The following is a 27967-nucleotide window of genomic DNA, read 5'->3' as shown; positions in this document are numbered from 1 at the left end:
AACTACAGAAATCCAGAGACTTGCAAATATATACTTATTCTTAATTACCACCTGCTCCAAATCGATCTTTCAATAAATATCTATTAGACACCACTGCAGGTACTATTAATAGACTCTTTGCTTGAGGAGAAATATTCAGGTGCTAATTATACCACATTTGCTTTGAGAAAGTGACATAAGACCAAACTAAAATTTTACTGATAAAACAAATCTATATAAGAAATTTCTGAAATTTTTGTTCAACTTTATAAAATTGGCATTCGTTCCAGTGCAGAATATTACGTCCTTACTAACGTCTCACAACTGTTTTAACTGATATTATCATTTGACTTAGCATTAAAGGCAACATATAATGACAAATCAGCGAAAATATTTTTAAATGTGAGATATGCTTAAGTATTATAAGATATGGAGCCTATGTACAAAACTACATACTTCAGAAGACTATATAGCTACATTGAAATAGGTATGATATTTTTTGGAACTTGCTGTAAAACTGTGTGGGCTGCAAAACCCTGCAAAATTCTTCAAATCAGAAGTGGCCTGAATATCAAGAACTCAGTTCTTTTCCTCCCTGCCTCTCTAACTCCAAACATAAATAAAGCAAAGCAATTTTTAAAGAGAGTCTAGTATTCTCAGCTCAGAAGTTAATATTTAACTTTAAACTTTATTCACTGAACCCTTGTATAATGTGATATTTGAGAACACTTGTCACCAAGTCATATCATAGCTGAAAATCTCTGGCCTCTTCATGCAATAGTTAGAAATCCCAAACTATTCATTAACTACATAATATTTTCAAAACAGTATTTTCTAATAATGAATCCCTTAAGACTGAAGGCCAATAAATACTTTAGCATTAGAATAACGCACTCAAAAACATCGCCCAAACACTGTTTTGAAGTCAGAGATTACTACACTAATAGTAGGGGGGAAAAAAGATTTCTTGAGAAAAAGGGTATTTACCATTCATTTTATTCACATCTTCCAGTACTTGACTTGGTGTAACAATTTTTAAAAATCATCTGAGAGAGCAAGAACATATAATAACACCCATTCATCTAAATGTTAAACATACTTAATAGCTCCCCTGGCAGATTAAGAGGTCAAAATAGGAGCCCTGAAATTAGACCTTACATAGTAATATCTAATTCTTTAGCTTTTATGATCTTTGCAATTTAGGCTATTAAGTTTACAGGGAAAACTAACTAAGATAAATCAATTTACATTTTGCCCGTTTCTTTCTTAGAAAGTTTTAAAACTAGAGTTGTTTTAAGTTTGGTAACCTAAGGAAAAAGTGCTTAAATTTGAAAATCTGATGAGACCAATCTGTTAAAAATGTAAAGCCACTGGGCGAGGCTTATTGTGATGACAGGATCAAATGAGTTTGTGTATGCAAAAGGCCTTAGGACAGTGCCTGATAAAAAGTGGCCCTATGTAAGTGCTAGCTATTTACTATTATTATGCTAAAATTTTTAACCAGTAAACCATAAGGAAACAAAGCCTGTAAATCATATCTAAGAAAGTGCCTATATTAAGCCATTCAATTCTAGGCAATAACCCAATACCCTCTTTAAAAAGAAGCACCCCACCACACACACACACACACACACACACACACACACACACACACACACACACACACACACACACACACACACACACATTACTGTGCTTTGTTACTGTAGTTCTATTCTCCTCCAGCTGAGAAAAAATTTTATATGGGTAGATTACAGGTCCTATTCCATATTAAATCCCAAGATAACAGGCAAATAGAGAACATAAATCTGTTAAAAACTTATTTGTTTTCCTTCAAATATTTAACATTTTGTTTAAAAATGAAAAATTATTTCAAGGACAATTTTCAAATAGAGCAGATACCACATTGATTATTTGGGATAGAAACTTATTTTCCCTTAAAAGTAAAGGCTTCCAAAGGAGAGAAGCACAGAAGATTCCTTTATTTATAATACAAGCAAGTAAAAGTGCTGTCTGAATTCTAAGTCCTACTGCATATTGTGCATGGGGGTAGGGAAGGGGGGAATTCTTCTCTTCCTAAACTCAAAATCAGCCTTACACTGAACTTTTGAAATCACCTGTTCTGAGTTCATGATTGGCAACTTCTCATTCCTCAATGTCCATAAACCCAGTACCTCCCCAAAGCATGACAAAAACCAATGACCAAAACCACCCCAAACACACCCCTAACTCCTTTCCAAACAGTACCCATGCTCTAAAATTACCTACACTCTCTACATTTCTCTTCTCTTCATATCTCAGATCAAAACTCTCATTTTTTTCGTGCACTTACCTCATTAGCAGGAAAATTATATGATTAAAATAAGTCCTACTAAAGAATAAAAAACTCCTTTCTCTATAACACTCTCATAAACGTGTGTGTGTGTGTGTGTGTGTCTTGTACCTAAGTGGCAGGATTTCCAACAGTAGAGGACTGTATTTTGGAATAGGCAACAATATGTAAACTCTAAGACCTCCCAGGCCAGCTCTCCCAAGATATTCCTCTTTTTCCATTTCTTTCCTTCCTGTAATTCTGAACCCCAGAAAAACTCAAGTTTTTGTTTTGCTTTGTTTGCTTTACAATGTTTAGAAATGAAGGCAAATAAGGTGAGAAAGAGGTGGTCATTTGGATTGAAAGTGCTACTCTCTAAACTGGGGGTTGCTTGTATGCAATTCTTGATCGCTAAAAAAATTATTTCTACTTTCCAGCAACAGATAACAGGACTTTTTAATAAAAAGAAAAAAATTACAGCTACACAGTAGTTTTAAACTTACTTCAAAATTTAATTATTCTGAACTATACAAAAGTATAAAACTAAACATATGTCCCATTACTGAAAGATATTAAATAATGCTGTTTAATACCATATGCTGTAACGTAATGCCCTCTATGGACTAAATTACAGCACTTCAGCACTAACTACTGAATTGAACCTTAAGACATGAACAAAGACTTTAGTCTAGAAAATGAATGACAAGTTAAAAAATAACCAAAATATAATGAGCATTTTAAGGTCTATAAACAATTCCATATAAGCTGATAAAAATACATACTAAAAATTATACAGAAAGAAACTGAAAGTGATACTATTCAATGAGAACTAAATAAATGTTGATTTCTTATATTATAATCTAAAATAAATACACAGATAATCCAAAAGATCCAAAGCATTTTTAAACCTGGAATTTAAAAATTTAATAGTCATTGGGTTTTGAACAGATCTTTTAAAACTTTTAAGTTTTCACTGAAGTACATGTTTGGGGGAATCTTTAAGGTCATTTCATAATGTTTATCATAGCATGATTCAAGCATTTGTTTGATTCAGTACGATGTGTCAAAATTCAAAATCCTTTTATAAAGTCATTTTCAAAGTCATTTGTTACTGTGAAGCAAATATCCACAACTCACTAAATTTCTCAGCCCAACTGAATTTCCATATGGTCAATTACAGAGCATTCCACAGACATCGTTTTCTATCTACAACACTAGATGGCACCAACACCCATAGTACCGTTGACTGTCCAACCCAAAGCATGCAACCTGGCTAAAACTGTTCTCAATTTTCTGGCTCTTCCTTAGGATTGTTGCCTGGTACTAGGGGACTATCAGAGTGTGATGGGGATAGGAAAACAACTCCAACACCAGAAAGGCATGTGGGATAAAATGATCTCTGACCAGAATTCAAAATCAATTTTGAACAGATCAGAATTAAACATAAAAATGAAACTATAAATTAGTAAATAAATTAAGTTATAAATTTTCCCAGGTGAAAACTGAAAATATCCACCAAAATGCAAAGTAAAATAAAAATTATTTAGAAAACTAAGGGAAAACTGTAACATGACAAGGATTTGCATCCACTCTATATAAAGAACTCTCATAAAATCAGAAAGAGGCGATTCTAAATTTTAAAATGGGCAAAGAGTATGAACAGGCAATTCACAAAAGAAATACAAATAGCCAATAAATATGTGGAACATGCTCACCTTCACTAATAATCGAAGATCGAAACAGCAAGATAACTACTTTAACCTATCAAACTGGTAAAGGTTTTTTTTTTTTTTTAAAAAAAAGACAGGTATACAATGTCTGGAAGGATACATGAGAAGTCTAGTAAATGACTCTAAGAAGGAGCACTAGGCAGCTTAGTTAAGACAGGAAGAAGACTTACTGTAATAGTACTTTTTGAATTTTGTATAATGTATAAGTCCTTAGCTATCAAAATTTTCTGATTAAAAAAACAATATTAATAAATAATACTAATTGTTGGTGATCAATAGAGAAATGGGTTGTTGTCTTACTCCATTAGAAGGGTAAAAATCAGTACAAGTTGTGACAAAAGATTAATCTGCAAAATATACAAAGAGATCATGCAGCACAATATCAAAAAAAAAAACCCAATCAAAAAGTGGGCAGATCTAAATAGATATTTCTCCAAAGAAGATATACAGATTGCCAAAAAGCACATGAAAAGATGCTCAATGTCATTATTAGAGAAATGCAAATCAAAACTACAATGAGGTATTACCTCACACCAGTCAGAATAGCCATCATCAAAAAGTCTATAAACAAATGCTGGAGAGGGTGTGGAGAAAAGGGCACCCTCCTACACTGTTGGGGGGAATGTAAATTGATACAGCCACCACGGAGAACAATATGGAGGTTCCTTAAAAAACTAAATATAGAACTGCCATATGATCCAGCAATCTCACTCCTGGGCATATAACGGAGAAAACTAGTTTGAAAAGATACATGCACCCAAATGTTCATTGCAACACTATTTACAATAGCCAGGACGTGGAAGCAACCTAAATGTCCATCAACAGAGGAATGGATAAAGAAAGATGTGGTACATATATACAATGGAATATTACTCAGCCATAAAAGGAACAAAATTGTGCCATTTGTACAGACATGGATGGACCTAGAGACTGTCATACAAAGTGAAGTCAGAAAGAGAAAAACAAACATCATTAGCTTATATGTGGAATCTAGAAAAATGATACAGATGAACTTATTTGCAAAGCAGAAATAGAGACACAGACATAGAGAACAAACATAAGGATACTAAGGGGGAAGGGGGTGGGTGGGATGAATTGGGAGATCGGGATTGACAATATATACACTACTATGTAAAAAATAGATAACTAATGAGAACCTACTGTATAGCACAGGGAACTCTACTCAGTGCTCTGTGGTGACCTAAATGGGAAGGAAATCCAAAAAAGAGGGGATATATGTATACGTATAGGTGATTCACTTTGCTGTACAGCAGAAACTAACACAACGTTGTAAAGCAACTATATTCCAATAAAAAATTTTTTAAATTAGTACAAGTTTTCTGATAGCCAATTTTTGTCAAAACGCTTAAAAATGTACATACCCATTTCCAAGGGTTTTATTTCTAGTAATTTATGGAAAAGAGTAATTTGGAGATATGTACAACATATTTAAACATAAAGAGGTTAATAATAGCATTATTTATAAATTTAAAAAACTGGAGACAATCTAAGGATCGTAGAGAACTGATTAAATTATAATATATCCAATACCAAGGAACACTAAACATTAAATAATCACACAGCAGAAAAATAAAGACATGGAAATTTTGGCATTATGCAATATAATATATTGCTGAATTTTGTAAAGCAATAAACAATATATAACGTATGATCCCAGTTTGGAAAAACACCTTTTTTCACTGCATTCATAAAGTATCCATATGCATAGAAATAGACTAGAAGAATATATTCTAAAATATTAGCAATGATTATGTCTGGGCAATACAATTACAATTTTTTTGTCATCTAAATGCTTTTCTCTACTTCTCAAATTTGTACAATTAGCATATATTACTTCAGATTGCTTCATGTACTGCTACCCTGACTTCACTGACAGTTAGCAGGTCCCTGAGAGAAATTCTGACTACTAAATTTAACTGACGCTCAAACAGATTAAAACATCTGCCCAGGGTCATACAGCTAAAAAAGTAATCCAGTAAAAAAGCCAGGATTAGATCTTAGGTGTGTAAGATGCCCAAGATGAAGTTCTTTCAACCATATTATATGTAGCAGTATCTATCTTTTATAAAGGTTCATATTTCATATTTATTTTCAATCTGTATTGGACCCACAGTAAGCACTAAATAAATCCACACTAATTTGACAATGTCAAACATTTGAGTAAATATAATCATTTCCTTATTAATAAGTCAGTTTCTAATTTAGCTACACTTATATTTACTCAAAGCCTTCCAGTTAAAGATAATTCTACTCAATGTGTTAGATTAAACATTTTCATTTTTCAGGGTACTTAAATTTCTACTTTCATCAGATTAACTGCTCACTGTCCTAATCAAAACCCAACTAATAATATTCAAGAAGCATCCTATATATGCTCACTAAAAATGTATTTTAACAAAATACTTAATATCTATAATGCTTTACTGAGAAAGCCCAAAAGCTATACAATCAATTTTTAAAATTAATGTAAGAAAAATGTTTTAAGTTATAAACATCATCAAAAGAAAGTTCTTATTCATGAACACATTTAAGAAGTATCTATAAATTGGCAAAGGATAATTTTTAATTCTTTACCTAGATAAATGGGCCATTTTTCAGCGAGTTCTTTATTATGGCAATACTATTTGGTTATTCCTGGAAAGCACATACTTTAAGTGTAATGAATAATTAACATCTGGTTGGTTTACACTTCACTCACCAAGTTACAACAGGTCAGCAAAACACAATCTATACTATGATTATGAACTTAAAATGTTCTGTGCACTAGTGGCAAACCAAGCAACCAACAAACATGTATTAAGCAATCACTATCATTAAGTCAAGATCTCAGTGGTTTCAATGGGAGACATTAGCACCTTTCTTCACCAATGACCCACCAACAACAAAGACAGCAGCGGTCCAGCTGAATAACAATAGGGTTATTCAGTCTCCACATGGAAGCAACAGAAGGTTACCCTCATTCTAATATCCCTACTTATAGAAGACCACATGAGAAAATGTACACAGTAACCAATGTTCCTGACATTTTTAAAAATGCCTTGCATTGGTTAATGCCCCCAACACAATAGGTATGTAATAAAAGCAGCAGCACCCTGGTCATCTGCTATTTAGGACAATAACTGCTTGCTCCAAAACTGTGAAGGGGACAAAACCTAGGTCTCATCCCAGTTCTTCACTTGTCGGAAAAAATATCTCCTTTGTGGAATCGGATAAGAACTAATATAAATAAGAAAGTTAGTCAACTAATCTATGACAAAGGAGGCAAGAATATACAGAAAAGACAGTCTCTTCAATAAGTGGTGCTGGGAAAACTGGACAGCTACATGTAAAAGAATAAAATGAGAACACTCTCTAACACCATACACAAAAATAAACCCAAGATGGATTAAAGACCTAAATGTGAGGCCAGAAACTATAAAACTCTTAGAGGAAAACAGGCAGAACACTCTCTGACATAAATCGCAGCAAGATCTTTTTTGATCCACCTCCTAATGAAAATAAAAACAAAAATAAACAAATGGAACCTAATGAAACTTAAAGGCTTTTGCACAGCAAAGGAAACCATAAACAAAACAAAAAGACACCCCATAGAATGGGAGAAAATATTTGCAAACAAACCAACCAACAAAGGATTAATCTCCAAAATATATAAACAGCTTATGCAGCTCAACATCAAAAAAACAACCACCACAATCAAAAATGGGTGGAAGATCTAAATAGACATTTCTCCAAAGAAGACATACAGATGGCAAAAAGCACATGAAAAGATGATCAACAACACTAATTATTAAAGAAATGTAAATCAGAACTACAATGAGGTATCACATCACACCAGTAAGAATGGCCATCATCAAAAAAACTACAAACAATAAATGCTGGGGAGGGTGTGGAGAAAAGGGAACCCTCCTACACTGTTGGTGGGAAAGTAAACTGGTACAACCATTATGGAGAACAATATGTAGGTTCCTTAAAAAAATACATATAGAACTAACATATGATCCAGCAATCCCACTCCTGGGCATATAACTGGAGAAAACTGTAATTCAGAAAGACACATGCACCCCCAACGTTCATTGCAGCACCATTTACAATAGCCATACATGGAAGCAACCTAAATGTCCATCAACAGAGGAGTGGATAAACAAGATGCGGCACACATATACAATGGAATATTACTCAGCCATAAAAAAGGATGAAATAATGCCATTTGCAGAAACATGGATGGACCCAGAGATTATCATACTGAGTGAAGTCAGACAGAGAAAGACAAATATCATATATCGCTTATATGTGATCTAACCAAAATAAAATGGTACAAATTATTTACAAAACAGAAATAGAGTCACAGACGTAGAAAACAAACTTATGGTTACCAGAGTGTAAGGGGGGGGGGATAAATTGAGAGATTGGGACTGACATATACACACTACTATACGTAAAATAGATAACTAATAAGGACCTACTGTATAGCACAGGGAATTCTACTCAGTACTCTGCAGTGACCCATATGGGAAAAGAATCTAAAAAAGAATGGATATATGTGTAACTGATTCACTTTGCTGTACACCTGAAACTAACACAACATTGTAAATCAACTATACTCCAATAAAAATTTTTTTAAAAAAGTAAGTTAGCCCAATGTCTGGAACACAATAGAAGCTCAAAAGTACTGTGCTTACTACATAATATGCAACCTCGGTAAAGTTTCGTAACATCCCTAGATTTAGGTTTTGTCATCCATGAAATGATTCCTTCTTTCAGATTATGGTGAAGACTAAATGAGATGACTATGTGAAAATGCTTGGTGCTTAAAAGATTTCCCATAAATGGTAGTCTCCCCTTTCTAGGTAAAATGCAAAGAATTCAGGTTCTTTTCTCAGCCTTTCAAAATTCTTAATTTAAAAATGTCCTAGAGAGAAAGAAAACCTAAAACTGAAAGCAAACTGAAACAAATCTAAGTTTATTTCAAATGAGTATTATAACCACACTGAAGATGGGGGAAGGTAGAAGGAAAAGGGAAAATAAAACTAATCCGAGTAACCTGGGCAGGGTTGAGGGAGGTGGATTTGAAAAATAAACCTGAACCCTTTATTATGTTTATTATAATGATATTATAAAACATTCTAAAACTATTTTAGATGTACTCAAGGATTAAACAAATTAATAAATGTATTGGTAGTGTTAGAAGCCAGGTTCTCACTATAGAAGGAACATACAAATGTGAAATGGGGGAAGAAAGAAATAGTCCTCTGGGAATGTTTTGGATTTGGAGGTATCTATGTAAACACATGATTTCATAAATATGTGTATGTTTATTTGTATGTATGTATGCAAGTATTTCCTACCTCGGTCCACTGGAAGGGCTAAAATGGAAAGACCCCACAGGAGCAAAGTACAATTAGCATCCAGCTCTTGATCACTGAAAGGAATCAAGGATCCTTGGAGAAACTGCTGACTTCAGGGCTGGGACAGAGTGGGCAAAAGATGAGCCTACAACATTTCGTTATGCTAGAAAGTAAGAAGTGCTTCCCTCTCCACTCAAAAAAAAAAAAAGGACAGCTGCATGTCCTTGAGCCAATTTGAAGGGGAGCCCTCCAAATCTGTGACCATTGACAACCAAAATAAGTACAGCAATGAATTATGAACATTGGGGGGAAAAGAGAAATTCATGAATCCATACTGATAATTAAATAATTAATGGAAAAGGAGAGCTCTTGCTAAGAGTAGAATGCCAGGGTTGATTGATAAACGTGGAGGAAGTATTAGAAAAATCATCTTTTGCAAACTTAATGGTAAAGAATAAATCAATCAAGAACCATCAATAGATACTAAATCTAGGGAGGGAATTTTGATGGAGGGCAGGATATTTACATGGTCTTGAAGTGTCACCCATCAGACTGCTTATTAGTTGTCAGGAAGGAAGAAAGATAGTAATTATACAATAAGGAAATCAGGAACCACCTTGACCAGATGGTGTAAATTAAACCTCATCAATGAGGGACTGATGAATAGTAGGTACCTCCAGATTGCTATGAGAGGGGCACTACATTATCTTCATTTTGGCCATGAATCCACAAACTTAATCTAATCACTAAGAAACATTAGACAAAACGCAAAACAAAGAACTTTCTATTAAAGGAAGAAGGGAAAGGGCCTGTGTTCTTTAAATATGTTACAATCGTAAGAGATAAAGACTGGAAATGTCCCAGATTAAAGGAGCCAAAGGTAACATAACTAAATGCAAAACCTGGCACTAGACTGGACCTTGTAGTACAGGACACTACAAAGAACATTATTAGGTCAACTAACACAACTAGAATATGGATGGTAGATTAGAAAAAAGTATTGAATGAATGTAAAATTTAGAAAGTTAATAACTGTACTGAGGTTATGTAAGAGAATATCCCTTTTTAAACTATTTAGGGGTAAAACAGAACGTATATAACTTAGTCTCAAATGGTTCAGGAAAAAAAGGATATACTGTATCTATGTATCCATTGTCTAGTTATCTATAAAAAGAGAGATCATAAATAATAATGTAAATGGAGAAATGTTAGTAGGTAAATTTAGATGAAGAGTATAAGACATTCTTTGTACTACTTTTATTTTTGCAATTGTTTTTAAGTTTGAACTTATTTCCAAATGAAAGTTAATTTTAAAAAAGCAATCATCCTTTTTTTAAAAGAAACTCTCTAAATGAGACCATAAGTTTAAAAAAAATTCTGCTTAATTCCAGTCAGAGAAAAATTTAGCATCCAATGTATCATAAACCCTCCTTTAGCATAGATTGGAGGGTTCTGAATAAACCTGAATGTTTCTTTTCACTGAGTCACCCATGGCCAGTCTCAAATCCATCTATGTCCCTAGCTTCAAGTGAATAGCTTGAATAGCTTCAGTTTCTACATACTGACCATAATACCCACACATACCCACCTGCCCCAAAAATACCAAAACAGGATCTGGAAAACTTTTATTATATTTATATAAATGAACAGGTCTATGTGTTTACTCACGTTTGCTAACTGTAGCTTTTATAAAAGCATCTCTTTGTGAAGCCATTCCTAATATTCCAAGGTAGAGACAGCCTCTCTATGCCCTTAGTATGTGTTGATGATCTTCCACTTCCAATCATACACATATATCCCTAAACTGTCATTCTATGCCAAACTGGGACTTCCATGCATCATCTGAGAAAAAGATTTCAGCTGTCATCTGGTAGTGCTCCCTATCAGTTAACTATTCTTTTCAGTAGTTTCACTATCTGGGTCTGTATTTAGTAGTATAAATTTAAGCAATTATTAGAATATTGTAATTATACATTTATATTTAAAATGAGTGGAAAGTGAAAAATTAAAGTGCCAGTGATAATATATTTTAAACAAAAATGGAAACCATCAGGGTACTGAAAGCATAAATCTTTAGCCACAAATTTTTTTAAAAGTAAATAAAAACATATATGAAACGCTGAGCCTCTAAATAATGACGTACAGTGAAAGGAAAAACAGAATGAATGTTCATAATTATGAACTGAGAAAAACCAGTATTTACATTTCATTGTTAAGAATACAGTTTGACAGAATTCCCTGGTGGTCCAGTAGTTAGACCTCGGTGCTTTCACTGCTGTGACCTGGGTTCAATCCCTGGTTGGGGAACTAAGCTCCCACAAACCACATGGCGTGGTCAAAAAAAAAAAAAAAGAATACAGTTTGATAAAATACCCTTATTAAGGGAGAAGACTAGTATTCATTTTTCTCACAACAAATTTTATCCAAAACTATCAATAAGGCATCAATGTCTGCATCAATAATACCTTGCTCATCTCCCTTACAAAATCAGTCTTTCTTCCCAAAATTAAAATTGAATTCTGCCTACAAATGTCATTTTAAGAAAACAAGGGAAACAAACTGGAGATAATAAATTATCTGAGCAAGTTTTATTTATTATTTAATACTTATCAATACTTTCAGGTTTAAATAAGAATAAGAATCAGAATTACTGAATCTGATTCAGTAATAAGAATCAGAAAATTTTTTTAAAACACCTAAATACATCATAATCAAGGATGTAGAAAATCGTTAACCATCTGAGAATAGGGATTACCATTATAACACCTTCCCTCCCTTCTGACAAATTCTCAATCCTTATCTTAACTGAGCTCTCTAGTATTTGATAATGTTGATCAATTCCTCCAACTTTAAATCTTCCTCTTCCCTCGGCTCCCCCTAGTTGATGTCTGTGGCTTTAATTACAATCTCTGAGCCCATGGTAAATACAAACATACGGTCAAGGTCTCTCTCAAGACCTTCATGTTTAATACCCATCATTCTTGGATGTCTCATAGGTACCTTAATTACAATATATTCAAAACTGAGTTTTTTATTTTCTTCCACTTTATTTTCTCATGTTTCCTAACTCAGTTTCTCATACTGCCATGTATCTGCACATACAAGAAACCCAGGTTTCCTAGAGTAAGCTTTAACTCCTCCCCTTAACCTTCAGGTCCAATTCCAATCAAACACTAAGTACTATGTCTCCATGCTCATCCCATTGCCTTACGTTCATAATTTCCTCTTTCTTCAATTACAGCAACTCTAAACTGGTCTCTGCCACCAGTACTACCTATCTCCAATGCATTAGTATATTCAGTAAATACACAGTAATCATCTAAATTAGAATGCTAAATAAAAAACACATGTACAAATCACTTTACACAAATCAGATATGTGGGAAGTGTAGAGTCAAAAGAAAAAAATGAGAATTAGTACTTTTCAGGAGAATTAAAAATAGCATACCTCAATTTATACTTTTCAACAAAACGTCTAATACTCAATATGCTTAACTTTATATCTTTTACTGGAAATTATTGCATAATATTGAAAGATCAGAAACAGGTAACAGAAATGTTCTTTCGTCAAAATTTTTAAATGAAGATATTTCTGGGAAAACAAAAGTAAACACATCTGAAAATATTTTGTTTTAATACCTCTTGCTCTTCATGCTATCAGGAAACACTAAAGCAAAAGAAGGGAACAGACACTGAAGCCAATTCTAAAAAAAGTTTTTTCTAGTTCCATGGTGCATAAAAATGACCAACAAATAATTGTGTGGAAAAGCTAAGAGCAAGGGTGCGCGATCAGTGCAAGAGGGCTAGAAAAAGCACTAAAATCTTAAACTGAGACAGTAAAAAGAATTCTTATCAATGTGATATATCAGACACTATAAATGTAACATACTACACAAAATGTAGTGGAATGTTCCATAGGTCAAAAGGTGGCAAGAAAGCACAAAATAAGGTACGGATTGATTACCTGAAGTTTTACTCAGCTCTGCTGAAAACATAGCAGATGGTGGTCTGTACTCTTTTTCTGTACCAGAAGGAAGTTTTTTCTCAGCTTCTTGCACAAGAACTTTGGGTTTAACTATACTGCCTATCCCTGTTTGAGCATCCAAAGCAGAAACATCTGGAGGCAGTAAGGGCACCTTTGAAATATCAGCCCTATCTTTGGAGAATTCATCTGGGACATGAACTTTTTCTTCATCTTTAGGCTGTACACTCTTGACAGAAACTTCATGGGGTAATTCTGAGCAAGGCAACGACCCAGCTCCATCCTGGACACTAGCAACTTCACTTTTGTAGGATATTTCTAGGTCACTGTATTCCCTGGCTAATGTAGGAGAAGAATCTGTTTTAGAACTGACAAATGTAGGGAACTCATCTATAATCTCAATTGGAGATGAATCTGAAAATGTTTCACTCTCTCTTATTTTTGCTTCCTTAGCAATGTATAAGCCATCATTTGAATAAACTGCAGTGTTGAGCTCCTCCATCTGCAAAGGAATTTTCTCCTTTTGGATCAATGTTGAAACTTCATTAGATGATAAGGTATCTTTTGTGGTACCTAAATTGGGCTGAAAAGATTCCAAATACGGCTTTCCCCCCTCAGGTGGTGGTGAAGCACTAAGTTTTTCCTTATTTTCATGTTCTATCATTGATTCAGATGAAGTTTCAATGAGATTTTCTTTTACAAGTATCACAGCTTCATCTTGTTTTTGTGGAACTTCAGGAATTGAATCATCACTAAATAAGTCAACTGGTTCAGAATCAGGTGAGGAATCTTCAACTAGCTCAGAATGAGTGGGCACCAGCTGTGCAACTTTTGCTATTTCTGAATAACTAGAGAAATCTGGAGTTGGTTCAGTAGAGAGCTTTGTTTCTTTAATTAAATCACATGCAATAGATATATAAGGAGCTTCTGTTTCTTGAACAGCTACACTAATACTTTCAGCCTCTTTAATTTCTTCATTCATTCCTGATACTTTTTTTAGTGATACATTCATGGCCTCTTCATATGGTGGGGGATTTTCAGGCTCAAGTTTTATGCTTTCATAATTAACCGAAGGAGGAGCTTCTAATGGTGATGAACTGAGCTGCACTGCAGAAGCACCAGCACTAGGAACTATAGAATTTAATGGTGCTTCCATGACAATGTCAGGCAAAACTGGTGAAGGAGTAGCTTCAGATTCTTCAAAGGATGGGCAAAGCTGTGCTACAGGGTAAAGTGACTCCTGCATAGCTTCTGAAGTTTGAACCAAGTCCATTTTTGTTTCAAAAGCAATTTTTGTACCTGTAGCTTCACTCAATTCACTTTCACATGCTTCCTGTACTAAATCTGGGGTTAGACCTTCATGCATGTTTGCCACTACTTCCTCAGTCACCTCTGATAAATGATCTGTTGTGTCATAATCTGTTTTAGAATCCTGTGTTGCCACAAGGAAAGGGTTTGATGTTTTGGCACTAGCATTCTTCTCTGTTACAATTTGGGCCTTTTTTTCTTCTATTTTTTTTTCATCTGTCTTATTTTCTGAAGTATGATCTTCCAACAAGGGAAAAATGTTTGCTGAAGGGTTAAAGGGAGCACATGTGATATATGCTCCTGAACCATCTTTTATAGCTTCTGGTGTACTAGGAAATGAAGTATCATCATTACTACTTTCACTATCTTTTTCACGATTTGTTTGTTCAAGGCTATCTGAAAAACGTTCCGTATCCACTTTACCTTCCAATTTGCTCTCTATATTACCTCCAGCAGCCAAAACATCACTATCTTGCTTATAAGTATCTTTTACTTCCCATACTTGCTCAAATGGTTTGAAGTCTGCATATTCCTCCCTCATAGGAGCTTCTGCTACAATTCCCTTTTCATTAAAACTGTCTTTTGTTTTTTCTGGAGACATAACTCTACCCTCTTCTTTAACTGATTTGCTAAGGACTATCGGTAACTCTTGCTGAGTACGAAGGATGTTATTACTAACTAAGTCCTCTTCTTCATCTTTATTCTTCACAATTATTTCTTCCCTAGGATTTGCTACTGTTATGGCAGATTCTGCTCTTGGAGAGCCACTGAATGATGATCCCATTTCTGAGTATTCCAATTCTGAAAACTCTGGTAAATCTCTGTCTACAAATGGTTTTTTTGCCTTCTCTGAGAATTCTTTAGAAGCTTCATCTGAAATTTCTCGAAGTGTTCCTTCGGTAGGTAGTACTGCTGGTAAATTACCAAGGTATTCATGTTCTTTAAAAGAAGCAGCTGAGAGAGGAGCTAAAGAAGGAAGAGAAGCAGCAGTTTCAAGCAGGACAGATGGAAAATCCTCTTGACCAGCAGAAACAGTGTTACCTGGCTGCTCCTTCAAATCCATAATTTTTTCTGTGACCATGGACAGAAAGGAAAGTTAGAGAATGCCAGCGTTCTCAGATTTAATGCAAGTTTTATGACAGATTCAAAAATACTGTTAGTAAAGACTGTTAACTAAAATGCTAATAACATTTAGTTAATAAATAATAATCAAGTAGACTGAATCATAATTGAAAAATTAAAGCTACTGTCAAAAAACATGTGCATGGCTACAGAGGCTATTATATACTATGCAAAGACATCAAGTCTTTGAGAAAAACCTCACGTACAATTAACTGAGAAAAGCTACTTCTAACTAGTCTCAGAGGAAGAAATGAGGATTTGAGAAGAGAGTTTGACAGCATAAGAAAGAAAGGGCACTGGATAATTAACTGTCATAGGCTGACATTCTTTTCTATGAAAGCCTGTCAGCTATAAGCAAATAAACTGTATTTGGAAAAAATGACTAGTCAATATATAAACATAAATCAAGGGGCCAAGAATTCCTTACACATTTCCAATTATTAATCAGGTTTCTGCCCATTTCTCTCTTGGACACTGCATATAAAATGCAAATTTCAACTTGGTCAGTAGATAAACATTCTTGGAACCATGCTTATTTTTAGTAAATTCAAACTACTAAGCATAGAGTGAACATAACTAAAGAATTAAAGTTAGAATACACAGAGGATAAAAGGCTAGCAGAAAGAACTTGCCTGCAGAGGAGTGTATCACAGGCTCAGATGCAGCAGGAAGAGCAAAAAGTGTCTCATCTGAAAAACAAATAGAATATAACCTCAGCAGAAATAAAGACAGAGTTGGAAAGAGACTAAAGAGGAACAAGCAAGGGGTTCAGTTTGTAATGAGTTAACACAAAACTTTATCTACAGAGAAAAAGCCATGATGGAAAGGAAAAAGTAGTACCATTAACCCAGATTAAATTATAATATATATTATAAAATTGATTAAATGATACCTATAGAACCTATCATTTTTCAAGAGGCAAAAACATGTTTATGTTAAAGAAACTGCATGAACCAAAGTGGCTTGAATATACTAATCTTCTTATCTTTTTTTATTGGTATATGTTCAATTTAGAACACTTTCAGAAAATCATGCATATTCTCTACTTGTTATTCTAAGTGATTTACATGATGCAAGAACTCATTTTACTCCTTACAACTCTAATGTTACAAGTGTTGCTGTTAATATCTCATTTAACAGATTAAAAAAAAAAGAGTGATAGACAAGTAACTCACTCAATAGATTAAGTAGTGAGACTCAGACAATTCAACTCCAGAGCTCACTTTCTTAACCAATATATGCTGTATGTTATAAATTGAATGTTTGTGTTTCCCCTAAAATTCATTATGTTCAAGCCCTAAGGTTCAATGTGTTGTGTTTGGAGATGGGGCCTTTCGGAAGTAATTAGGAATATATGAGGTCATGAGGGTGGGACCATGGTCACAGGAAGAGGTCACGTGAGCACACAGAAGGCAGCAACCTATAAGCCAAGAAAAGAGGCCTCAGAATGAAACCTAACTTGCCCACATTTTGATCTTAGACTTCCCAGCCTTCAGAACTGTAAGAAATAAATTTCTGTTGTTTAAGCCACCTAGTCTATGGTATTTTGGTATAGAAGCCCAAGTCAACTAATACACTATATACTGGTATATTAACCTTGTACAATGTCATTTTATACCTGCAGTTGGGAGATCTTGAGCTAAAGATCTTCTGTGGTTTATACTAGAGAAAGGGCTCTAGCAAAAGACAATGTGAAACAGTCTGAGAGATGACAGGAGGTATTCCTTTAGTGTAGAGGACCTAATAAATTTGGACACTTCTATCTGGAAGAACAAGCTAGACAAGGCTGATTAATAGAAAAAAAAAAGAAATCACATTTGTGGCTATCATGAACATGGAACTTGTCTTCCAAGGGTATTCCTTTTGATGAGTAGGAGAGTTAAATTCATAATGTCACATAAATTTTAAATTCATACTAGGTATGATGTCATATCTAAAGGATTCTTAGATGGGGTAGAGAGGGGAAATCCATTTAAAAGAGTCTCCTATAACCTAGAACAACAGGTTGAATGGGCCACTCATCCAAACCAGTAAGACACACTGCCTTATGAGATTTTATAAAATGTACACATATGTGTACACACTTTTTAAAGATGACTTGTTATGTAATCTTAGTTAAATTACACAGTTCTCGTTTGTAAAATGACAATTTGAAAATTCCTTTCAGCTAAAATAATGAATTATAATGATGTACAAACGGAGATTTGGGGGTCAAAGAGCAGAACCAAATAATTACACAGCTGCTCCACCCAAATAAAAGGAAGCAAATTCTTAACTAAATGGTTGTCTTTTTCATCTAGACAATATAGTTAAAAGCCAACTAATTTAGAGACAGTTTACTTGTAAAGTGAACTAGAAACATGTTAAAATCAGAGGGAAACCAAACTATATCTAAAACTGTGCCAAAATTTTGAAGTATTTTTAAAAAATATATCCTTATGCGTATCTAATACCAGAATATCTCTTATAATAAAAACTATATTCTGACACTTGGCCAAGTGAGAAAGTTTATAAATTGGTAGTTGAAATATTCACAAATTTCCAAAAAAAAAAAAAATCCTCATTTTGTAAAATGAGACTCAATCCAAAATTAGCCACAAAACAAGTATTCCATTTCTAAAAGCACTTAGAAAAAAATCCAGAAGAGGTCATTACCATTTTGCCTTCAAGAAGAAGAGAGTTGCTCAGGGACTCCTACTAAGGCCCATCATGAATCATGGGATCAAACTGCCTGGGTCCAAACCCCAGATCCATCACATATTACACAATATAAATGTGTAACCCTGAGAAAGTTACTACTTAGCCTTTCTGTGCTTCATTTCCTCATTTGCCAAATAAGAGTAACTACCTCAAAATGTTGTGAGGGAGGGAAGGGGAAAAAAGAAACAATTTGTCCTAAGTCACAGAGCTAGGAGGCCAGAGAGCCAGGATTTGAATAGGTCTAACTCCCAAGTTCATGTGCTGTATCCTATGCACGAGTGCAATAATAAATTACGTATTCCAACTTTATCAGCCCCATAAATTTGAGCTCCTGAAACAAGAAAAACAGTCACCCAGCAAATACCCTGTAATTATCCAAAATATTTGACTGATTGTTTGCTTTTACTTCACCATATAACAACATTTATAGAGATGTTAACGATGGCCAGGCACATTGATTTCACATGGTCTTTTTTTTTTTTTTTTTGCTGTATGCGGGCCTCTCACTGGTGTGGCCTCTCTCGTTGCGGAGGCTCCGGACGCGCAGGCTCAGCGGCCACGGCTCACTAGCCTAGCCGCTCCGCGGCATGTGGGATCTTCCCGGACCGGGGCACGAACCCGTGTCCCCTGCAACGGCAGGCAGACTCTCAACCACTGCGCCAGCAGGGAAGCCCCACATGGTCTTTTAATACTCAAAACCACCCTGTAAAATAGGTACTACTGTTATCTTGATTTCACAGATGAGGAAACAGGGGCATAAAAAGGCTAAGTAACTTCCCCAGAGTCACAAAACTAAAAAAAGTGATGGATCTGAGACTGAATCCATAGTTTACCAGTCCATGCTCTTTCTTTTAACTGCTCTGCAGTACTTCTTTTCTAGACTTTACTATATAAATTTAGAATTTGAAAATGACTAATAAAATTAACGATGTCAAAAGAAAATTTTGATCAACAATACTTATATATCACAAAAGCTACCAAATTCTAAGGCTAAAACACCTAAAAATTATCTATTTCCTGTTCTGAAAAAGAATTACTGATTTTCATCTTCCTTTTTCTGCAAGACCCTCACTTTCACAAGTGAATAAACTATTTTATAATAAGGGATGCTATATTAAGTAAAAAATAAAATGTTCTGAATTACTGAGATATGTTACACATACACTTACATTACTGGGCTTACAAAAACGGTAAACAACTCCCCTTCTTCTATGATCTACTCATAATGCCAAATTCTAACTACTGAATGAAATTAAAACCTTAATCATCAATCTCATTTGTACTATTTGAACAGACAGCCAGAAGAAACAATAAATATTAAGGACTTAATTATATATATCCACACTAAGTAAAAACATAATGTCATATTACAAAAAAAAAAACAAGTTTTCACTAAATAGGCAAAAGGGAAGCCAGAACTCTATTACGTCTCTCCTCTACAGCCATCAAAAAGGACAAGTCTATATACATTTTTCTTGCTCGAAAACATTTAAAAGCTCCCAGTTACATACTGAATTACACCAAAAATTCTTAGTTAGATATATAAGGCCCTGCACTATATGGCCCCAATTTAACTGTCTAAGCTTATCTCAACATCTCCTTACATGTCATCTATGCTAACAAAATAAACTTCTTCCTAACCAAACCCATGCTTCCCCCTCTTGCATATGAATGCTGACATCCCCTAATGCTCAAATTCACCATATTCAGCCTCACTAACTCTCTCTGTAAAACCTACTCATTCTTACCTTATTTTTGTTAATCTTCTACATTTCCAGGTACCTAAGCTCAGAGAATAAAGCAACTTATTGAAAGTCACATAGCTTAGTTAATGACAAAGCTAGAAAATAATTTAAACTATAATCATATATATATATTTATTTCCTTATTACCCTCAGTAAAATGAATAGAATCACTGAACTGCTTATAATGACAGTATGAAAGACTTCCAAATGATCTATTCCTCATGTTGGCCCTAATGCTAGATTCTTTTCCTTACCTAAGCCTAAAACTAGAATATAAGTTTCGATTAACTGCCTCAGGGCTACAAACTGTGAACGCTAATTACTTCCACCACACAAGAATCAGTTGCAAAATTAAAGTTCACTGGAGAAATTTTTTTTTTTTTTAGTAAATCACTTTTCAAGAAAGTAAAAATGGCATTATCAGTTTTGAATTTATTACTGGTCAATTCAAAAAATATATATATGCTATCACAATCTCACCAATGTCCACACACTCTTATACTGAGTATTTTCCTTGACACGTTCATTTCAAAACCTGTTTATCAACCAAAAGTATAAGTGGTCAGGGCTTCCCTGGTGGCGCTGTGGTTAAGAGTCCGCCTGCCAATGCAGGGGACACGGGTTCCAGCCCTGGTCCGGGAAAATCCCACATGCCCCGAGGCAACTAAGCCCATGGGCCACAACTACTGAGCCTGTGCTCTAGAGCCCGCAAGCCACAACTACTGAAGTCCGCGTGCCTAGAGCCCATGCTCTGCAACAAGAAAAGCCACCGCAATGAGAAGCCCGCGCACCACAACGAAGAGTAGCACCCGCTCGCCGCAACTAGAGAAAGCCCACACGCAGCAACAAAGACCCAACGTAGCCAAACGTAAATAAATAAATAAATAAAACTTTTAAAAAAAAAGTAAGTGGTCAGTAAAATCATATCTAATTTATAAAACAAGAAAAATAAACTGCACTTTAAAATCATAGAGAAGAACCTCTGCTTCTAGCCATGAAAGTAATTTTATCACACTAACCCTTCCAACATAAACAACTATAAAACTGGGCAAAATATATGAAGCAACTGTCCTGAGACACTGGACCACAGGCAGAAGTGTAATTCCTGAGAAGAGGGAAGCACACCAGAGGAATGCCCTGGCTTTCCATCTGAAAGCACTTTCTGTCAACAGCACATGGCAGAGGAGCCCAAGGATACTGCGCTCTTGCTGAGCAGAGGAAGCTGTTGAGTTGTCTGGGATTTGTGGGGCAGGGTGACATACAAAGGAAAGCTTCAAAGAAAAGGTGCTCCAGAAATCTAGATAGATGTTCCCTTTAAACATTTGGCTGAATACAATGCTGCACGTATAGATCACAAGACTTACCAAGACCCAGCAGACAAATCTATGATAGAGTTGTGAGCTGAATGGATATTCTGGAGGCCAGACTGTTCTGGAAGACCTGACCTAAAGTTCTGGCCAGTCAGAGTGGAGAGATCTCATAAACACCCCAAGCATAAAAGTGAGATTCCAGAAAAGGTACACCTTAAGAGTGGGACTACTATAACCCTAAAGTAAGGGATACTCTAGACCAAGAGTCAGCAAAACATGGCTCATGGGCCAAAGTTGTATTGGGAGAAAGTCATGTCCATTCATGTGATGTATTGTCTATGGCTACTTCTGCATTATAATGGCAAACATGAGTAGTTAGATAGAACCTGTATGACCCACAAGCCTAAAATATTTACTACTTTGCCCTTAAAGAAAAAGTCAGCCAGCTACTGCTCTAGACCCACCCTAACTTTAAAATCAAGACTTAAAAAAGATCAAGGTGATTTGCCAGCAAATCAATTGCCTTCCAGAACAAAACTATCACCACATCCATGACAAGCAGTATAAAATAAAAAACTACTGGACATGAAAAGAAGAAAATTTGAGCATAAATAAGAAAAAACAGCCTATATAAACAAAAAGAAATAGTGTAAATGTTGGATTAATGAATATTAAAATGGAAATTTAAACAGCTTTTAAAAATTCCTAAGTATGTACAGTAAAAGATAGACATAATGAGTGAACAGAGAGTCTTGGTAGAAAAACATGGGCTAGAAAAAGAACCAAATGGAAATGCTGTAACTGAAAAGTACATTAATCTAAAGAAAATTTCACCAGATGAGCTTAAAAGTAGATTGGACAATGGAGAAGAAAAGATCAATAAACTTAAAGAGCAACAGAGAGAAAATATCCAAACTGAAGCACAGCATGAAGAACAAAAAGCTGGGGGAAAAAATGAACAGTCTCAATGACCTATGAGATAATCAAGCAGTTAATGCATACATAACTGGAGTCCCCCCAAAGACAATAATGACTGAAACAGGAAAAAAAAGTTTTAAGATATAGCGGCCTAAAATTTGAAAATAGTGATAGAAAATACCAGCCCACAGATCCAAGAAGCTCAATGAAACACAAGCAGGATAAACACAAAACCACAAAGAACTACACTGTAGAGGCCAAACTGCTGAAAACCAAAGACAGAGAAAAATCTTAAAAACAGAGCGAAAAGGCAGGTAAACAATAAGAATGACCTGACCTCTCACTGAAAACAACGCAATCCAAAAGATAATAAAACATTCTTTAAAATGATGAAAAAAACTGCAAACCTAGAATTGCATGCAGTCAACCCTCATAATCTGATTCCTTAATTTGCCAACTGGCCTACTCACTAAATTGATAAACCCAAAATCAGTACTTACAGCAGCAGGCACATGCAGAATAGCCATACATTCCAGTCCCCCAACATATGTTGCCAGGTGAGGTCAAACAAGGCAACCCTATTCCTTCTTGTTTCAGCTCACATACAGTAAACAAGTATTCTTTTAGCAGTCTATTTACTGCCCTACTGTTTGCATTTCTGTGCTTTCTGTTGGTATTCTGATATGGCCCCTAAGCACAATGCTGAAGTGCTGTCTAGTGTTCTTAACAGCAAGAAGGCTATGATGTACCTTACAGAGGAAACACGTGTGTTAGATAAGGTTCATTCAGACATGAGTTATAGTTCTGTTAGCCATGAGTTCAATGTTAATGAGTCTACAATATATATCAAATAATGTGTTTCTTTAAATAGAAACACACTTAAAACAAAGTTATATACTGACGAGTAACAAAAATGTTATGACTAAAGGTTCACAGGAACCTAACCCTGTATTTCCCCTAGGGACAATGATTCAGTATCTGCTAATTCAGTATTTTCTGTGACTTTATAGACCATAACCACCACAAATAACAAAATTGACTGTATTCATCAAAAAATCCTTCAAAAGTAAAGCTCAATTAAGATATTAACAGACAAACAAAAGCTGAAAACAAAAGCTGAAAGAAATCATCACCAAGGGACCTGCACAATAAGAAATGTTAAATGAAGTTCTTCATAATGAAGGAAAAAGATGCCTGATAGAAACCCAAATCTTCATGAAGGAATGAAGGGCAGAAATGGCAAATGTATGTGTAGATACAAAATATTCTCATTCCCTAAGTTCTTTAAAGAAATGGTAAATATATGAGTAGATATAAAGTATTCTCATACCTTAATTTCCTTCAAGAATAATTGACTTTTGAAGGTATACAAATTTGGAAAGAAGCAAAACTGTCACTGTTTGCAGATGACATAATATACATAGAGAATCCTAAAGATGCTACTAGAAAACTACTAGAGCTAATCAATGAATTTGGTAAAGTAGCAGGATACAAAATTAATGCACAGAAATCTCTGGCATTCCTATACACTAACGATGAAAAATCTGAAAGAGAAATTAAGGAAGCACTCCCATTTACCACTGCAACAAAAAGAATAAAATACCTAGGAATAAAAAAAAAAACTGACTTTTGAAGCTTAAATAATTACAATATATAATAATATATGTAGAAGTAAAATGTAAGACAAAAGCACAAAGGATGGAAGGAATATGTAGAAGTACAAAAAAAACAGAAGCAGATGGGACAAAGAGAAAAGAGACTTAAATGGGGACTTCCCTGGTGGTCCAGTGGTTAAGAATCCATCTTACAATGCAGGGGACGCTGGTTCAATCCCTGGTGGGGGAACTAAGATCTCACATGCTGTGGGGCAACTAAACCCACACGCCACAACTAGAGAGAAGCCCACGCACCGCAATGGAGGATCCCACACGGCACAGACTTAAATAGACTTAAGTGAATCATATTAATAATTACACTGTGGGCTTCCCTGGTGGCGCAGTGGTTGAGAATCCGCCTGCCGATGCAGGGACACGGGTTCGTGCCCCGGTCCGGGAGGATCCCGCATGCCGTGGGGCAGCTGGGCCCATGAGCTATGGCCGCTGAGCCTGTGCGCCTGGAGCCTGTGCTCTGCAACGGGAGAGGCCACAACAGTGACAGGCCCGCGTATGGCCAAAAAAAAAAAAAAAAAAAAAATTACACTGAATGTAGTAAACGGCCCCAATTAAAAGGCAGAGGTTTTCAGGCTAGATAAAAACCCTACTATGTGCCACTTAACAGGACACACACTTTAAACATAAAAACACAGGTAGATTAAAAGTAAAAGAATGTAAAAGGATATATGATCCAAGCACTTATCCTACAAAATCTGGAATGGCTATACAAATGTCGAGCAAAAGTAGATTCAAACACAAGGAGTATTATCTTGAGATTACCAGAGGTAAAGAGGGGCATTTGATAATGAAAAAGGAGTAATCAGACATAACACTAAATAGATATAACAACACTAAAGGTATATGGGAAAGGTGTAATGGAAGTACATGAAGTAAAAACTAAAGAGAGACAAGGACAAATCTACAAATATTATTTAAAAAATTTAACACTCAACTCTCAGTTAATTGATAGACTGGACACACATGCACATAACACACACACTCCATAAACAAGGATATAGATGATTTAGACAACACTCCAATGAACTGACTTTTATAGAGCACTACAACCAACAACAAAATATACATCCTTCTCAAGTACACATGGAACATACACCAAGATAAGCCATTTCCTGGTCTATAAAGCAAATCTCAATAAATTTAAAAGGATTGAAATCATGCAGCGTATGTTCTTTGACCACATGAATTAAATTGAAATCAATAAAATAGAATTCTGGAAAATGCCCTAATGTTTGGAAATTAAACACACAATTCTAAATAACTCATGGGTCAAAGAATGTATCACAAGAAAAATTAAAGAATAATTTAAATCAAATGATAATGGAAATCTGCAGGATACAGCTAAAGCAATGCTTAGAGAGAAATTTATAGCTCTAAATGCTTTTAGAAAAAAAGGTTAAATTCAAAGTTTAAAGCTTCCACCTAAGGAAACCAGAAAAAGAGCAAGTTAAACCCAAATAAGTAACAGAAAATAAATAACAGCAGGAATCAATGATATAGGAAACATGCAAACTACAGAGAAAAATCAATGAAACCAAAAGTTGGTTCCTTGAAAAGATCAATAGAATTGATAATCCCTAAAATGATCAAGAAAAAGAGAAAAGTAAGTATTGGAAATAAAAGAGGGACTATCACTATAAATCCTAAAAAATAAGAGAATATTATGAACAAGTTTATGCCAATAAATTAGACACAAATTCCTGGATGTCCACTCATCAAGATGAAATAGTCAAGTTCCTTGAAAGGCATACATTTCCAAAACTGACACAAGCAGAAATAGAAAATCTGAATAGCCTTATATCACTTAAAAAAAGAATACCCATAATTTAAAACCATCTCCACAAAGAGAACTCCAAGGCCAGATGGCTTCACTAGTAAATTCTATAAACATCGAAGGATGCTTATGAAACTCTTTCAGCAAATTAAGGAAGAGCAAGCACTTCTCAAAATGTTTCACAGACTTATGCACTAATACCAAAACCAGACAAGGCTATTACAAGAAAATAAAAATACAGATAAATATTCCTTACACAGGCATGCAAAATTCTTTAACAAAATATTAGCAAACTGAATCGAGAACTTGGTAGAATAATAAAACTCTCAATAACTTAATAATGATGGTGATTAGTTGAGACTGAAAAGTTATAAAGGCTATTTGTGAAAGAGATTTATATGATAGGTTTAAACCCCCTTAGAACAAAGATGAACAGAATTTTAAACAAGTAAATTCCCTTCTTTTCTGAAACCAAAGACTCCAGTAGATTAAAAAAAATTTTTTAATGCTTTAGGTCAGCTTCACCTAGGGCTGTCAGAACACCGAGATAAATAAATTTAACAATGGCACCTTCCAATTAGTCAAATTTACAAGTCAGTCTATAAAGTTGGGGATGAAAAAAACAAGCGATTTTTTTTCTCTTTTCACAAAGGCAGCTGACAGAACATAAATATATAATTGGCCCTATAGTACAACCACAAGAGTCCTCTGGTTTTAAGACAGCAGAAAATACTTTACGGGTGGGGGCTTGTATTCTTTCCTAATCTCTTACATGTACCTCTCATAACTACGATCTCTACTCATCTTTTTGTCCCCGTACTCCGCCCTAAACCTGGTTAAAAAAAAAAAAAAGTGTGCTAATTTTTTCTTAATATTGAACTTCCAAGGGACCACCAATATAACCAGACTATTGCCAAATCTGTTTGAACAACAAAACTTTATAAGCCTTCTTCATCTATGGTAATAAGAACAAGTCATTAAAGAAATAATGTTTTTTTTTAAACTAGAGGGCCACCTAAGCAAAGGACTCAGGGACTGCTAAAAAGATAATCCAATATTTAGCAGCTTACAGCTCCTACTATAAGAGTAGGAGTAGTACCTATTGTTTGGCATTATCTATCAACATTTTCAATGCATATACCCTTTGGATCAATAATTCCACTTACATGAATTTATCCTACAACACATATATCCTACAACACATATATATACTTCTATGCATGTATTTGCAAAGAGGTATATATAAAGGTGTTCACAGCAATGTTATTTACAACAGAAAAAGCTGAAAGACAACCTAATTAACCATCAATAAGAGACTGATTAAATAAAATAGGGTACATCCATATACCTTGTATATGTAAATAAATTAATGCTTTAATTCAAAAGAGTTGGGATTTTTTTTTCTTTTTGGCCACACCACGATGCAGAACTTCCCTGACCACGGAATGGAACCCATGCCCCCTGCAGTGGAAGCATAGAGTCTTAACCACCGGACCGCCAGGCAAGTCCCAAGACTTGGGATTTTTATTTGAGAGAAAATATTGCAGTAATTCTAGAACGATACAGAATATAGATCAGGATTCATCTATAATATTATATTCATTCAACAAATATCTGAGTGCCTATGCCACATCTAAGGCACTGTGCTCAGCAATGCAAATATAATGTCATACAGTCCTTTTCCTCAAGGAAAAAAGGTAATACAGCCCCTTTCCTCAAGGAGCATATAGTCTGGTGAACAGAAATGAGTAAACATACCATTCCCATATATATAGTATGATACATATGATGAGGTAAGAATAGAATGTTACGGGAACACATGAGTAAAGTAACTTAAAAATTAAGAATCACCATTCCAAGAAACAAAAAAACCATCAATTTAGATGTGAAATTATCAATTCCCCTTTAGAGTTGAGAAGAATGATGAGGCCATTGGTCTGAGAACACCTTAGCATAAGCAGAGCTGGGTCCTACCATTTTGCATGCCTATGTCCTACATTAGCTAGCCACAAAGGTCACACTCACCCATTTAAACACTGCTGATGAATTATGG

At 34.9% G+C, this 27967-nt stretch overlaps 1 protein-coding gene across 3 annotated transcripts in view; it reads right to left on the bottom strand.

Annotated features, from left to right (window-relative positions):
* RTN4 (reticulon 4) overlaps positions 1-27967 on the bottom strand; it is a 66474-nt gene that overhangs the window by 33195 nt on the left and 5312 nt on the right. Inside the window, exons 2-3 of one of the 3 annotated variants that reach the window (XM_019942665.3) lie at positions 16430-16486; positions 13350-15746 (exon numbers count right to left, since the gene is read on the bottom strand). The exons of 1 other annotated variant lie outside the window; for it this stretch is intronic. In XM_019942665.3, coding sequence (XP_019798224.1) covers positions 13350-15746; positions 16430-16486 — 2454 coding nt within the window. The remainder of the gene's footprint in view (positions 1-13349; positions 15747-16429; positions 16487-27967) is intronic. One more of the 3 variants, XM_004319014.4, reaches the window with a different exon arrangement.

The sequence above is a fragment of the Tursiops truncatus genome, chromosome 14 (assembly GCF_011762595.2).
Source record: "Tursiops truncatus isolate mTurTru1 chromosome 14, mTurTru1.mat.Y, whole genome shotgun sequence".
Taxonomy (NCBI): domain Eukaryota; kingdom Metazoa; phylum Chordata; class Mammalia; order Artiodactyla; family Delphinidae; genus Tursiops; species Tursiops truncatus.
This window is presented reverse-complemented; position numbering and strand designations above follow the sequence as displayed.